Here is a 15,002-nt window from a genome sequence, read left to right on the forward strand (position 1 = left end):
CAACATAAATGAAGACAGAAAACTAAACAGCAGTGACGTTTGTAGGGTTACTGAAGTTTGGCTAGCTGGTATATAACGATGTGCTACATGGCCGCTAGCGACACAGCTATGTGAGCATAATATAAACACGCTAACTTTTTTCCACTCTATAAAAGTTAACGTGAGGATTCTCAGGAACAAATTAACAACACAAAAGCCATATTAAACGCAGACTACTTTAGGCCCAGAAGCAGGATTCGTCACGTCATCACTTAAAGACCGGATAAGTTGATAAGATCATCTGGTCAAGCCACTGTCACTGAGAGTGCAGTGTCCCTTTGTCTTGCAGTCAGATGTTTGCTCATCATATCTGGTTTCAAAATAACACAGCAACAGCCAAGATGTTGAGCTCAAGGTCTCATGCGGTCTTCAGAAACCAGTGGCTGACAGCCATCTTTTATTTACAGTCTGTATACAATTGCATGTTCTTCCCTGAGATTAGGAAAGCTCCATTTTGCTTACCATACTGAGTTTACTTGTTTTCTGTACTAGGAGATAAATGACCAAGGGGGTTTAATCATTTGGCAGCATCAGTGTAAGTAGATAAGTAAGCACAGCAATTTATCAAGAAAATGTTCCCCGGGAAGGATGGCGAGAAAAAAAGAATAATCACCAGTAACCCACACAGATAACAGTGAGAATCACCATTTATGTAATACTCCATCATCATTTGTGGTTAAGGTAAAACGCCAACACAGGGTTCAGACTGGAACCAGCTTAAGAGCACTCAGACTGTTGTGTAATATTAAAAATAAACCCTTTCCGCCTGTGCTCACACAGTGTATTTAATAAGAGTACTTTTAAATGTTTTAAAATCAATAATTACTCTTGAAATGTCAATTTAAAAAAAGAGTACCTGAACACAAAACACAGGGGTGAGCTGTTACTGTGATAGCAAACCATTACTATGCATTTTGGTAAACACACAAATGGTTTGTGTTGGATTTTGTACTTGTAGCACAGCTTCTTAGCTTATCTAAATAACACAAGGGCTACTAACATCAAGCTACTAGCTAATCACATGGCAGCCACTCAGCTCATTTAGACAATTAGACACGGTCAAGACGACCCGCTGAAGTTCAAACTGAGCGTCAAAAAGGAAATTTAAGCAACTCTGAACGTGGCATGGTTGCTGGTGCCACACAGGCTGGTCTGAGTATTTTAAAAACTGCTAAACTACTACTGAGATTTTTCCTGCACAACCACCACTGGGGTTTTACAGGGAGTGATCCAAAAAAGAGAAAATAAGTACATTTGTTTATTATAGGACTTTTTAAGACAAGGAACAGTCACAAAACACTTTACCGAGGTATCAATAAAAGCCAGACCACACCAAAGGCAAAATGGACACGCATGGACTGAGCAAAACACCACAAAGATTACCTAAGCGTGGACGAAACAGCTGCGTTTTCAAAAATACCCGTGTAGGTGTGGACGTAGCGTAAAAGAGTTAGCAGTTTATTTTCTTACTACCTGTAAGTTATTGCAGATTACTTGTATTTACTTAATTGTTTACTAAATATTTGAGGTGTGAAATAAACCGCAATGGAGCAAAATATGGGTGCGTGCGGTTGGAGGATGTGTTTGTGCGTGTGCGTGTGCGCGCGGGGGGGTGGGGGTGGGGGGGCAACATATTTCTTGTAAAACAAAGGGGGCCCAGCAAAAAAAGTTTGGGAACCACTGAATTAGATGCTTTAGATAGATGGGAAAATAGTCCACTACGATAATCCAAGCGTGTTCGCTTTTTGAGACAACGGTCCTGAGTTTAGTTATATTTCTTACATGAAAAGAGCAAAAACAAAAACAAGAGCAGGTCAGAAGTTGATGTGAGGATCGAATCTTAAAGACTGATTGAAAATAATCCCAGGGTTCTGCACATTAGCTTTTATGTTCGGTGAACAGGAAAAAAGCCCAAACGTTGTCTGATTTGGGCAGTAATGCTCTCAGGGACAATAATTAGATACTGTCTTTTCTGAGTTAAGCTGAAAAAAGTTATAGGCCGAGCTTATAGACCAACAGGTATCAGGCCTAACATTGGTCCAAAGGAAATTGCATTATTTGACAGGGTTTTCGTGGAGTGATTGGAACCATTAAATGTCTAACCTTTGAGATCTGATTGTATATATTTTGTATAGATGGGTACTAGTCCCAGCAGTTTTACCTCTATAACCTGTTTGTGTACCGTCACTGGTTCATAATCTTTCACAGTGTACTGCATCCCGTCAGTGTGAATCGGTGTTCTCAGCAGTAGGTGGCACTGCAAGATCATTTTCACACCAGTTTAACAAGTGAAGGGGTAAACAATGAAGAATACACGCAGCTCTCATTTATTGCTCCCATTTTTTATACATTTAGACAAGTTTACTGACTAAACTTGATCTGAGTTTAACTGATCGCCATCATGTCTCATTAACAGAAGAATTTAAACACCATGGCAGTAACAATAGACTGTATCACATTAGATTTACAAGAACCTACTAATGTTCTGGTTCCCTTTCACTTTCTCGCTCTAATAGTTTAAAGCAAGTTTAGAGGTTCAACAGTGTCATCAATATGTGTTTATGACGATTAGTTACTGATATCACCCCTTTGCTAAGTCATTGCTGCCCTTACACCTGTGTATATGCATTCATTCCTGTTCTTACATACTCTAGAGTGCTTCCCAACTTTTTTCATCTGACCAACATCTAAAGCCCTCTGGAATCAAAAATCCCTTCATCAACACCCTCTTTCATGTTCAGATGTGTTCATTTGAGCCCCTTTTAAAACGTTTTGCTTTTGCTCTTAATGGTTTTCATTTAGCTTTATCAGTCAGTGTCACTGAACCTTCTCAGTCATTTAGCCGTAACCACTGGCAACCATTTGTCCACTAATGACTTACTACTACATTTACCAGCTATGCATTCAGTTAAATGTATATAGCACCACATAACAACAACAAGTCGAGGTGCTTTATGCAATAATAGAGAGAAAACCCCAATAATCAGACGACCCCCTGTGAGCAAGCGCTTGCCAGCTGTGGGAAAGTACTGATATCGCACCGTGAGGTCTTTAATGATACGATGGAGCCTGATTATTCCAGACCTTGTATGTAGGGAGAAGGATTTTCAATTTCATTTTGAATTTAACAGTGAAGAAAAGACAGCATGTGAGAAATATGCTCTCGCTTTCTAGTGCCTGTCAGTAATCTCGCTGCAGCATTTCAGATTAACTGAAAGGTAAGCCTGATAAAAGTCCAGTCCAGTTCAATAAATGCTTGAACTAGATTTTTTAGCATCACTCTGAGACAGGATGTTTTCTAATTTTAGAGATATTCCACAAATGCAGGAAAGTAGTCCTACATATTTGTTTGATATGCGTACTAAAGGAATTATGCTTGTCAAAAATGACTCCAACGTTCCTCATGTTCAAAGTAATCTTCCTGCGCACCTTTCAACCTCTTAGTGGAAATCTCAATATGCCCCCTGGCACCAACATGAGCTGTCTTGCCCATCCAGGCAGTGGAAAAAGATAATCTCTAATGTTCGGATTTGGTGGGCAGCCCACCTCCAAAGTCATCCACTGCCCACCGTCTCAATACGCCGAGGCTGAAGAAACTGACTGCTCTGTCTCCATGAGCACACCAATGAGTCATATGTTGTTCAGGGCATTTTCTGTGTGTAAGTCTCTCTCCCTCCCTGTTTGGCTAACAAGTTTCTTAAAAATAAGCAATTAAAAAAACTCCTGTGAACTCTTGTATCAGAGTTCAGATCATTCTCTTTGACTGTTCACAGCCGGACTTTACAGTCTCATCTGAAAACTGCTCGTCTTGACCAGAAATGATCCTTCACACAAAATCTGCTGATGTTTCCTCTCTGAACAAGCGTGAAGGGCCGCGGTGAAATCGCAGAGCTAAACACTGTCGGGACAGGAAGCAAAAGTTGACTTCAAATGTGAGATCAGTCAAACACATGAAAATATTTTGACGGCTCCTTTTTTTCTATTTTTTTTAAAAAATCATCTGTAAATTTGCTTTTACTTGCCTGTTTCTACTTTTTATCCATTATTTTTAATCAAGTTTTAACTTTTCTGCTCAAACCTATTCCGGTCCACTTAATTCCTAGATTACATATTAATTTCTGCCTTTTCTGAACACTAATTAACTAAGATAATCTCTCAACCTGCACCCTCTGGAGTACAACCTTTGGTTGGGAATTAACACACTAAAATGCCAAGTACAGTAAGGTTGTTATAATTAACCAAAACTAAACTTAAAACTAAACCTAGATGTGAAAAAACATTTTACCCATGTAAAATATTTATAAAACTACAGTTTGGGGAAAACTAATTATATATTTCCTCTATTTTTATTTTTTTTTTAAATTAGTTTTAGTATTGTTAATTTGGTCAAATTTATTATCCCAACTTGCCTTATGAAGCTTTGATGGACATGTTTTCAAGTCAAAGTCAAAATGAAATAAAAATGAAAAGCAATTACAAAATATAAAACACAAACCAATAATAAATTTTACCATAAGCTGCTACAAATGCTAAGTGGCAAATTGTATGCTTTAATAGATTGGAGATTATAGTAGTTAATCCCATCATTAAAAAACCCACAAAACTTTAATTAAGAACATTATTTATTCAACAGTGAAGCTTCAGTAATAAATAAATGCACAGATCATTTATTCCACAATAAAACCAAAAATTTGTTTTGCTTTATATATAAGGATTGATATTGCCATTATGAGTGAACAGCATTGACCAGAGACAATCAAGACAAGACACTTAACACAGAGAGGCGTATAGACAGACAGATGTGTATGGATTACACAGATGTGTACAAAGTATTGCATTTTTCACTGATTGGCTGTTTTCTTTCTCTCTCTCTTTCTCTCTCTTCACAGTCTAGTCAGTTGAGCATTGCCATGATGTGCAAATCAGTCAAAGATTACAAATACAGTATTGCATCATTTCAAAGTGCTACAGAGATAAGTGTCGACAATCTTTTGAAAAAGACCAAATTTTGTTTTTTGTTTTTTTTGGTTTATTCTGGTGACTAGTTGGATTTGGATTTTTTTTGCCTTTGCTTGTCTGGCACAGTGTAGAGCTCAGCCTGGTCAGAAGCAAACATAATATAAAATATTATCTCAAATCGTGATATAATAAAGCTCTAAAATTAAAAAAAAAGAGGCAAATTTTATGTTTATTATAAAATATATAAATAAATCAAACGAATAAGTAATTTTTTAAAACCTGGATTCTACTTTTTATGATCTTCAATGGTGAGTGGAAAGAGCACCCGTGGTTTAATGTCCTACCTTTAACATTTCTCCCATTGTCATCATTGTGTTGTCCATTCAAGTACCCATTCAAGCATGTTTGCATGTTTTTGTGGATTGGGAAATCTTTTGCACATATAAATCTACTTGTGTGTTTTTGTGTGTGTGCTTGTGTGAGTCTGGCAAATGATGAACGGAGACAGTTTTGCTTTTTCGATGCTGCGGCGTAAGAGTGAACAGAAAACAATGCTCCACTGGCAAATCCATAGGATACCCTTGTGAACAAGGCACAAACATCTCAAAGGACCATTTGGTGATGATGCACATTTTAGCCTGTTATATAAACAAACGACAGCTTCCCAAAATACCTCATATGAGGCGGTGTTCGCTTTATTTCAGTACTCTATAAAAAAAAAAAATACTGAGAAGGTTAGAAGCCAGTGTCTTGTGTATGTTTTGGAAAATTATCAGTAGTAAAAACTTCATGACAAATGATGGTTTAAAAAAGTACAAAACCACCATGATGGCCCTTTAAGTCTCTGTCGTCCAAAACTACTATGCTCTAAAATCTGCACTCTGATCTAAAAGGAGACTCCAGGAAATTTGGAAGATGTTGCCACAAAATGTCCCAAAAAGCATGTATGTATGGGACCAGTAGAGGGGTTTCCCCAGTCTATTTACACAGACCCTGGCTTTTTCATTTATTTGGCATCTTATTACATTTATTTAGCCTCTCCAGTGTTAAGATAAAGGGCGGATGAGGGGGGTGGGGGCAGACAGGAGAGGGCGAGATGAGAAAGGAGAAGGATGGAAGGAGTGGGCAATATAAAAGGATGAAAAGGAAAGGAGAGGAAGGTGTGGGGAGGGGGAGAGACAGGGAGAGGAAGAGGACGTATGAAAGACAGGAAGCTCCGGTCGGAACGCCGGCAGAGCACCTGTCACTGAAGAGGCTCCTGCTTTCTATCACCGTCTCCTCCCCTCGTTTTTTTCATCTATCTTTTTTGTCTGGCAGAAGGAGGGACACCCAAAGGGGGAAAGAGCGGGTGCTTAAAATTCTTCCTTCCTTCCTGTGTCCATCTCCTCTCCTAAAGACCTGTCGTCTCCATAGCAACAGACCCTGTCTTCATACTGAGCTTATTCAGTTGGCAGTCATGAATGTGTGTGTGTGTGCATGTGTGTGGGAGAGACGTAGAGAGAGGGGCAGAAAAAGAGAGAGAAAGACAGTTTTGCTGCTGTTCATGCCTCTCTGTGTCAGGGTTGTGTGTCAGTGTGCCTCTGTCGGCGTGATTGTTTTGTTTTTTTTTTTCTTTTCCAAGGAAGAGTTTGTATCTTTAGTAAACATCAGTCCAACACTCCATCTGAACTCAAAAGCCAGTTCATTTTTGGTTGATTTAAATAAATGTCAATGACATGAAAGGAGCATTGGCTGGTTTTTAAACTGTAAAAACAGTTTCAGTCTTTGAGTTCTGAATCAGGCACCATGACGCTTCTCACCTCCGTGCTCTGAAGCATACTACCAACGGCAGCCCCAGTCTGTGCTCGCTTTGTATTGAGGGAAGGCTTGGATTGTCTGTCTATCAGCAGCCGGGGGAGGTCGTGATGGGGCTGTGGTGCAGGTAAGCGGGGTTCACAACAGAAACTGGGAAGTTGAAAATGAACGGCGAGGTGGGCGTGGCTGCCTTTGAGGTGGTGGTTGTCGTGGTCTTGGGTCCGAGCAGCGGGCTTGCCGTGGCGGCGGCTTCGGCGGCGCACGAGGTGGCAAGGAGCTGCGACTCGAACTGCAGCAGTTGGCCCATGAAGCTGAAGTTGGGGGAGATGATGCTGCGGCGCCGCCGTACAAACTCGAACGCTTCGTCCAAACGTACCCGCTTTCGCTTCATCAGGTAGGCCAGGCAGATGGTGGCAGAGCGGGAGATGCCTGCTTGACAGTGCACCAGCACTCGCCCACTGGAGTCCCGTACTGAATCTGAGAAGACAGAGGAGAGCGGGTCGGCAAGGTCAGTAAAAAATAAAAGATTATTTTTTAAGCGAATACATAAAAGACTGAAATCTCTTGACAACTGTGAGAGGGGTTGCCGTGGAATCTGTGAAGATGTCCATAGTTTTCATAGAATGACTGTTATGGACTCAGTTAAATGTCTCAACAAGTACTGAATGAATTGGAAATATCCAGCAAACAGTTCAATGTTGACTAATCACTGGCCGGTGGACTTTTATTAACATCTATTCATGGTTAGTTGCAAATAATTGCAAATGGCAAGGACTTCCCTGGATATTCTTGTAAGCTTTCTACTAAGATAAAGTATGTGTTCAACAATTATTTTTTTTACTGTCTTGAGGCTTTCTGGTCCAACTTTATTTTCTAGTGAGCTAGCCATGGCCCTGGGTTTGTGATGCTGACAAAGAGGCAACGTTCATATTAGTCTGACACTTTATGTTAACTATGCTCAAATAAGACAGAAATTAGACAGAAACATAAATGGCTTAAAAATGTTATTTTTTTGTACAAAAAAAAATATGTGGCCTTCTATTCAATATCATGTTCTAACCAGATTAGTCATTGTTTTAAAAAAGCAGATTTAATTTCTTCATTGTCACAATATGATTAATATGTCTCACTTTGTAAAGAAATATTGCTTAGACCTCTATTCTACATGGAGATAATGTCAACATCTGTTCCTCTATAAATTAGTTTTCACAGTCTTACCATTGTCAGTTTTGACCAGGGATATGATGCCAGAGTTTCAGGCATGTTTGCTGGGTAAGTTTATACAGGCCTAAGTAATTAACAAGCATGTACCCTAAGATGAAGCATCAGTCTCTGAACCCTTTTTTAGTGTAAGCATGAGGTCATGTTTGATTTGTTCTTATTGAATTGGTATTTAGGAAAACTAAGCATTAAATGTTAACAATGTTTTCAATATTTTGTAATATATTAACAAGGTAACGTTGTCAATCTGCACATGCTAGCATGCTATCACCAAGCTAGCTTAGTAGCGCACTTTTTGTTTTGTTTTGTTTGTTTGTTTGTTTGGGGGGGGGGGGGGGTTGTTCTGTTTTTATTTTTATCTGAGCACTAAGCTTGTGTAATTTGTTGTAGCTAATTTAAGTTTGAGCTTTCCATCTTTCTATTTAGTTTACTGGCCCTAATTAGCATTCAAGAGTCAAATAATGTTTTAAATAAGCTACATTTACATTTTATAACATATTAACATTATGCCATGTTTGATGTAACATACTACTTACATTGTCACTAATGTAATCATGATTTTTCTATAGTAATTTTGTATTTATCTGGAAAAGTTAGTTACCAAGTTATGACCAAATACAACACTGTGTTTATGTGTAGCTAAACTTGCTTGAATGATTCTGTTGTAATGACACTTTTATGATTTTAAGTTGTAAGTGCTTGTGGAATCTGTAGCACTTTATTTAAGAGTGAGCTTTCCATCCTATTATTTAGGTGACTGGTTAGCAATGAGATAATGTAAATCTAATTTTAGATTAAAAATAAAAGAAATGTCACTAGTTCCTTCTGAATAGAATTAGCACTTTCAAAATAAAGTTAATCAGCAACAATTTGATATTTTAATATTTTTTTAAAGAAAAATTGCAAAAATCAAAAGGTCTCCAATTCTCAAATACACATTTTTTTCTCTCTCATTACTGTAAAATAAATATATTTTGGTTTTAAACAAGACATAAGAGGAAATTATGACATGTTGTGCTTTTTGTAAGCTGATTAGAAAAAAATATTTTATTCATGATTTATAATGAAGAAAATGAAATACCTATCAGTCACTAATCATCGCTTAGTACATACACTGTGAACAAAGTGTCACATGAATCTACATTTTGTTTACAGCCACCAAGTATTTTTAAACACAGCAGATGTACAGTGAGGCTTTGCCTGTTTTCATTTCCTGTCCTCCACACTTTAACGCCTTCTCCTCGCTGCACAGTCAAACCGATAACTAACCTCAAAGTGAGAAAGCAGCGAATCACATTTTACTGACACGCGCAAGTGCAAAATTTGAGTCATCAGCCTTTCTTTCACACTTCCTCCCCCAACCTATTTCTGCTTCTACTTCTTGAAGTATGTTTAGATGCATGCCATTACTCCATTAGGAGAATAACCAGATTTAGGTAACAATTTAAGCCAAGCATTTACAGTTTCTCCTCTCCCCTAAAGCCTCAGTTAGTGTGAATAGTGGGACATCGTGTTAATTCCTGTATAATGTGTATGGCTACCTGCAGGAAGTCAGATGCACAGTATGAGAAGAAAACAGAGTGAATTTATGTAATGTGTTATTTTTTATGTTTAATCTAATCTAATATCCTGAGTTCTCACTCCACAACCTCTTGGGCACATGAGCAGAATTACACAACATCAGATGTTTACTGGCCTTTCTTTAAATGCATAGATTGCCTGATTGCTAACAACCAGCTTCCTGATCTCTCACATCAAATATCTAATTTTTCTCCCTCAGTTATTCACACACAGACAGACTTCAGGTAACTCCACCACAGTGCCTGTTCCCTCAGTAACACTGGATGAGTCAGACTCGACTCTGGTCCCACAGCATCTAACTATGACGCATACCAGCACCTACACAAACACACGCTCACAACACAGAAATCACACACACCGTGCCTTATGCACAACATGGATATGCCAAGGAAAAGCAAAGCTTAGACTCGCCTATAACACACACACACAAAACAAGATTATGGTGCAGAGAAATTACTGATGGTAATATTTCATCATTCCATATAATCTGTCTTATCTCTCAGTGCTTCTGCAGTGTCTGCTGAGATGTATACGATTAACCTGGAAATAACAATTGGTGACAGAGTCCCATGAATAAATGTCTGAATTGTCATCATCATCATCATCGCTGGAGCTTAAAAGCTTTTCCATGACAGGTCTCTGAACAAATAAAAGCTCCTTTATGGGAAAAAATTCTCAAACTCTAGACAAGAAGTGATGTTTTAGATAAAGAGGAAAGGAGAACTGCATCAGCATGAACAGTGAAAAGCCACCATTTTCCGGATACTCGAAACTACTGAATCCACAAAGAAAGAAGGAACATCGCAGTCCAACCCCCACTGCTCGATGGAGGAGGAATACTGGTTAAAAATGCCAGCTCAGTCTACTTAAAGTAGACATGTAATATGTTGACCTGCAACTATTCTGATGTTCTATTAGTCTTTTCCTATAGCTTTAGACACATTATCAGAAAAATAATAAGTGCATTAATCAATAATGAGAACAAATCTTTAACGTGTATCAGCAAACACTGCAAAAACTCATACGACAAAATATTCACCCAAAATAAACAAAACTCTTCTCATGCATACGACACACTTACACACTGACCTATGAACTCGATAGCCTCCAGGAACCAGGAGCTGATTTCTTCCTTGTGGTTGTCCTCCACAGGGATACATTTGTACTGGTAAGCCCCCTCGAAGTGGTTGGGACAGTCAGCTGACACGTTCAGCAAGGCAGAGATCCCTATACTATCCAAAACCTCCTTCTTCGAGGCGTGAAGGGCGCTGCCAAGGTAAAGGAAGGGAAGGATCTCAACCGGGCCACCCTGGAAAAAAAGGACAACGGCAAGTTGATCATTTATTATCCATCCATCCCTGCGTTTTCTTCCGCTTATTCAATTCAGGGGTCGCAGGAGGGTGCTGGAGCCTATCCCAGCTGTCCTAGGGCGAGAGGCGGGGTACACCCTGGATAGGTCGCCAGCCTGTCGCAGGGCTGTCATTTATTATTATATTTTAATAATCAGCAGTAAAGGCAAAGATTTACTGTTATGAGGCAGCTTGTAGGAACATTTCCTGACCCGAGCAGCATGTGGAGCTACACTGGAGAATAGTCCTTAGGTGAAAGCCAGTGTGCATGGCAAGACAAAGAATTCATTGTCTCGGTAAGTCGCAGAGGCCAGATACCAGATGACTTCAGTATAAGCGTGACCGCCCTTAAATATTTTGTTAATCACATTAGCCATGCTTCTCAGCTTAATATCTGTGTGAATAATGCGAAACTCACTTGATATGGGCCATTTAGTTTGTCACTTTTTCTCTTCAGCTGATTTATATTTTCACATCTGGAGACAGAGTTTACTGTTGGAGCTGAGCGTCTCATCGACTGGCTTATAATTATGAGCACAAAACCACTGAATTCAACGTGAATGTCTGTGCATCTTTATTGTATCAGCATATGGAAAACCTTCTTTCAGAAGCTCTACTGGGGAAAAACATGCTCTGCGACAGCATTTTCACAGAATGTGATTCTGTAAGCACAAACGCGTGAAAAAATGTGAAACAGACAATTAAGCACACGAAAAATCGTTCAAGGAAAACAGGCAATTTCGCTGTGATTGACACTGCACTGGTGCAAATTACATGCACGCATATCGCACATTTAATAACACGTATATTCCAGTTTAGAGCCGGATTATGTCACTGCTCAGCCACATCTCAGAGGACATGTTAAAGTAAGAGCTGACGTGCCGTTTCCCCTTTACTGGATCTGAAAGGTCAGCTGATCAGCAGTCTATACCGGCGCTTATTGACAAGAGCTGCGGCTGTTTGTGTCAGTGCTGCTGACGAACTCGGTAGTGACACAGCGTCAGGAAATGATCGATACTGCTAAGAGGTGTAATGTGAGGAGGGGGATGTTTGTGGTGGTGGCGAGCAGCCCGCTAAATCTATACTGCCGCTGCTGCTCGTGCAGGAAGTGGAAGCATTTCTTGAATTAAAAATGCATCTGATGGTTGAGGAGATACTATCAGATGTTTTTCTTATAAAACACACAGAGGCTGGCTTGTCTGTGCCGCTCCCCTCGTGGGTTCCAGGGGAATTAAACCCTGACCACATGTGACTGTGAGCATTGCGTAAACTCTGCAGACTTGAACAACAGCTTACTAACCAGCAAAACAAGGCCAACCAGGTCACAGGAAGTGCTACAGAGGTGAATCAATGCCCATCTATGACATCCAGGCCAGCGTGTTATTATGCGCCAAAAGACTTATTTAAATAACAAGAAGATATTCAATTTTTGTGTTCATAATTATTATTTTCTCTTGTGTTGTTTTCTGGCAGTCAGAATGGCAGCTGACCTGCCCCTGAGCAAAGCAAATAACTGTCAAGGTGCTCTGTGTCAGTGTGATACATAAAAAAGGACGTTTTCTTCTTCATGTTTTTATAAACTGAATGCTGAAACACATTAACATGCACACTACTTGCAGCACAGAGAGGACTTCCATCAGTCTGACACTGGCGGATGTTAATCATGTTATTACAGGCAGATGTTATTTTAAAGGCGAGGTGCGTTTAACACTTTTTCTGTGTCGCGTTGCATTTTACCTGGTCATAGTGCGGCGTTCCACACGACGAGCAGGCAGAGTCGATGCTCGACTGGCTGGTGAGGGACGGTAAGGATTTGGCCTTTAAACAAAACTCTGGATACTCTGTGAAAAATCTGTCATATCCCCCTATAACATACAAAAACAACAAAATACATAATGTCACAATCGCATATGCAGTGCTTTGCTGTAGGACATTAATAAGTGGTGCAAAATAGTACGCAAAACATGTAAGAATGAGTACCACGGGAAAATATTACAGAAATAGCAGCTTCCTTTTTTAGGGGTGGGGGTGGGGGGTTGTTTACTTCTCAAAACACACCACAGATGCACATATGAGGACAAACGAAGCCTGCATTCACATCGCAGCACAATCTACAGCAGGATTTCCAGTCTGCATTCAGGTAGCTTGACGCAAAGTCTATTAAACCCCTGACGGGCTGTCCTGCGTCTGCTTGCTGTGGATTTGAAAACAGTTTCATCACTCTTTTGTTTTGTTTTATCATATATCTGTAGGCAGTATGTCGCTCTCTGCACCTCAAGGATCAAATCAGATCAACTGAAATGTGTCAGATTTACAAGCTGCAAGCATACATTTATGTTCTTCGAGGCATCAGCATCAAGAGGATGCACAAAAAAAGAAAGAGTGAAAAAAGAATACGCCACAGCTTTCAACAGCCTCGAGATTTTTCAGCAGTCTATATATAGGGTGTGTAAATCAAATGCTGATTTTAATATTTCGCTGCTTCCTGTGGGTGATTTACCCGAAGCGGACTCTGTGTAGAAAGATTATGTGTGTGTCCTGTAAGTCCCTCCGGTTTGATGTGGCTTCTACGCATCAGCATTACCTCATTCACTCAGCTCACAGCCATTGGTCTGTGTGTGAATGTGTGTAGATGTGAATGAGTGAGTGAGAGTGTGTGTTGTTTAAAAAAAAATACACCAGTGCATTTGAAGGGAGAACACACTGAGCAGGATATATTCAATATCAATATAATCATATTCAATATTCAATATAGTTTATTGAATAACAATTTATGTTACACACATAAATTTTTAAATATCCAATATCTCTTAGTGAAAAATAAAATATCTGGTGGCCTAGAGAGGATTGTAGGTTAGCCACTGGAATATAGCAATTCATTAAAATGTGGTCATTATTATTATTAATGGATGTCAGTACATATATTCCAATTCTTATTTTACTGTTTTTTAAAAATCAGTTGTTAAAAAAATATAATTTATTGCTAAGCATAATGCCTACTGCTTACACTGTATCAGTTATTATAATTACTACACCCAGCCATTCATCAGTTACATTACATTTACTGCTCTAATTGAAATAATTCATGTCAGTCATTAAATTTTATGATGTAACTGGCGCTGCTACACATCACAGGCTAGGATTAAAGAGTAAACGACATAATTTACCTTTGAGCAGGTATATGCGCGTATCGGAGGAGTCCCTGCACAGCGCGTGGAGCACCAGCGTCAAGGTGCTGTCCTCCTTCACCGTTTCCGAGTCCGGCGTCCTCTCGTCGTACAGCACTGCGGCGGAGTACATCCCGGAACGCAGGCGGACTCGGACCTCCTCGTCCCCGGCCAGGATCTGGTCCAGGCTCAGCACGGAGCCCTTCGCCCTGCGGCGGACGATGGTGTTGCAGCGGGCGTTGACGGCGCCCCGTATGTGCCCCGCGCTGAAGGCGAGGAAAGAGCGGCAGTCCAGCAGCAGACACTTGGCACTGTCCTCCTTCAGGAGCCGCTTCAGCACCGTGCAGTCCATCTCGTATAGCTCCTCCATTGGCACGTCGTTTCGGGCTGTTAGGCTGTGCTTCACGGTCGTTAAATCTCCTCTCTCGTTCTTTCTAAGCCCCCTCCCGACCACCGGACCTCTCGGAACCCGGAGAAGGCGCACGGATCCTGCGGTGGATTCCCCTTGCGCTTCTCCTCTATCTGCGCATCAACACCGTCATGATCATCATCATCATCATCGTTGTAACCGCACTACTTCTTAAGCTCAGTCCGGTCACTTCTGTCTCTTTCTCCTCTCTGCCTCTCCGAGTATTTTCTCCACAGGACTCTTTCTCTTTTTTCCTGTTTTTATGAATGGGTGCATCGCGTCACGGCGGAGGTGACGTCAACCAACCAGCAGCCTATCGCAAAGCGTCCAGTTTCCCGTGCCCTTTCCTCCTCTACCGTTCATTCATAAAAACACACACACACGTCAATGAAACGAGAGAAGAAGAAGATTAAGCGCAGGAGAGTTTGGCTTCATACCATAACAAGCTTTTCTTCATAACTTAAGGATCATTCTTTAGGTAAA

At 40.3% G+C, this 15,002-nt stretch overlaps 1 protein-coding gene across 1 annotated transcript; it reads right to left on the bottom strand.

The window, feature by feature from the left end:
• Nucleotides 1–4,643: 4,643 nt before the first annotated feature.
• dusp4 (dual specificity phosphatase 4) lies at nucleotides 4,644–14,902 on the bottom strand. Its single transcript, XM_085165482.1, has 4 exons — nucleotides 14,111–14,902; nucleotides 12,681–12,808; nucleotides 10,684–10,903; nucleotides 4,644–7,269 (listed from the first exon to the last, which is right to left on the bottom strand). The coding sequence occupies exons 1-4, from the start codon at nucleotides 14,478–14,480 to the stop codon at nucleotides 6,881–6,883; spliced, it is 1,107 nt and encodes a 368-aa protein (XP_085021608.1). The 5' UTR covers nucleotides 14,481–14,902; the 3' UTR covers nucleotides 4,644–6,880.
• Between the last annotated feature and the right edge of the window lie 100 nt (nucleotides 14,903–15,002).

This window comes from Neolamprologus multifasciatus, chromosome 7 (genome assembly GCF_963576455.1).
Source record: "Neolamprologus multifasciatus chromosome 7, fNeoMul1.2, whole genome shotgun sequence".
In the NCBI taxonomy this organism is placed as follows: Eukaryota; Metazoa; Chordata; class Actinopteri; order Cichliformes; family Cichlidae; genus Neolamprologus; species Neolamprologus multifasciatus.

Coding starts and splice junctions, on each gene's coding strand:
- dusp4 (XM_085165482.1), bottom strand. CDS start 14,480: ATGGAGGAGCTATACGAGATGGACTGCACGGTGCTGAAGCGGCTCCTG. Junction 10,904..12,680: donor GAACGCCGCACTATGACCAG/GTAAAATGCAAC, acceptor CTTTTTTTCCAG/GGTGGCCCGGTTGAGATCCT. Junction 7,270..10,683: donor GGAGGCTATCGAGTTCATAG/GTCAGTGTGTAA, acceptor CTGTCTTCTCAG/ATTCAGTACGGGACTCCAGT.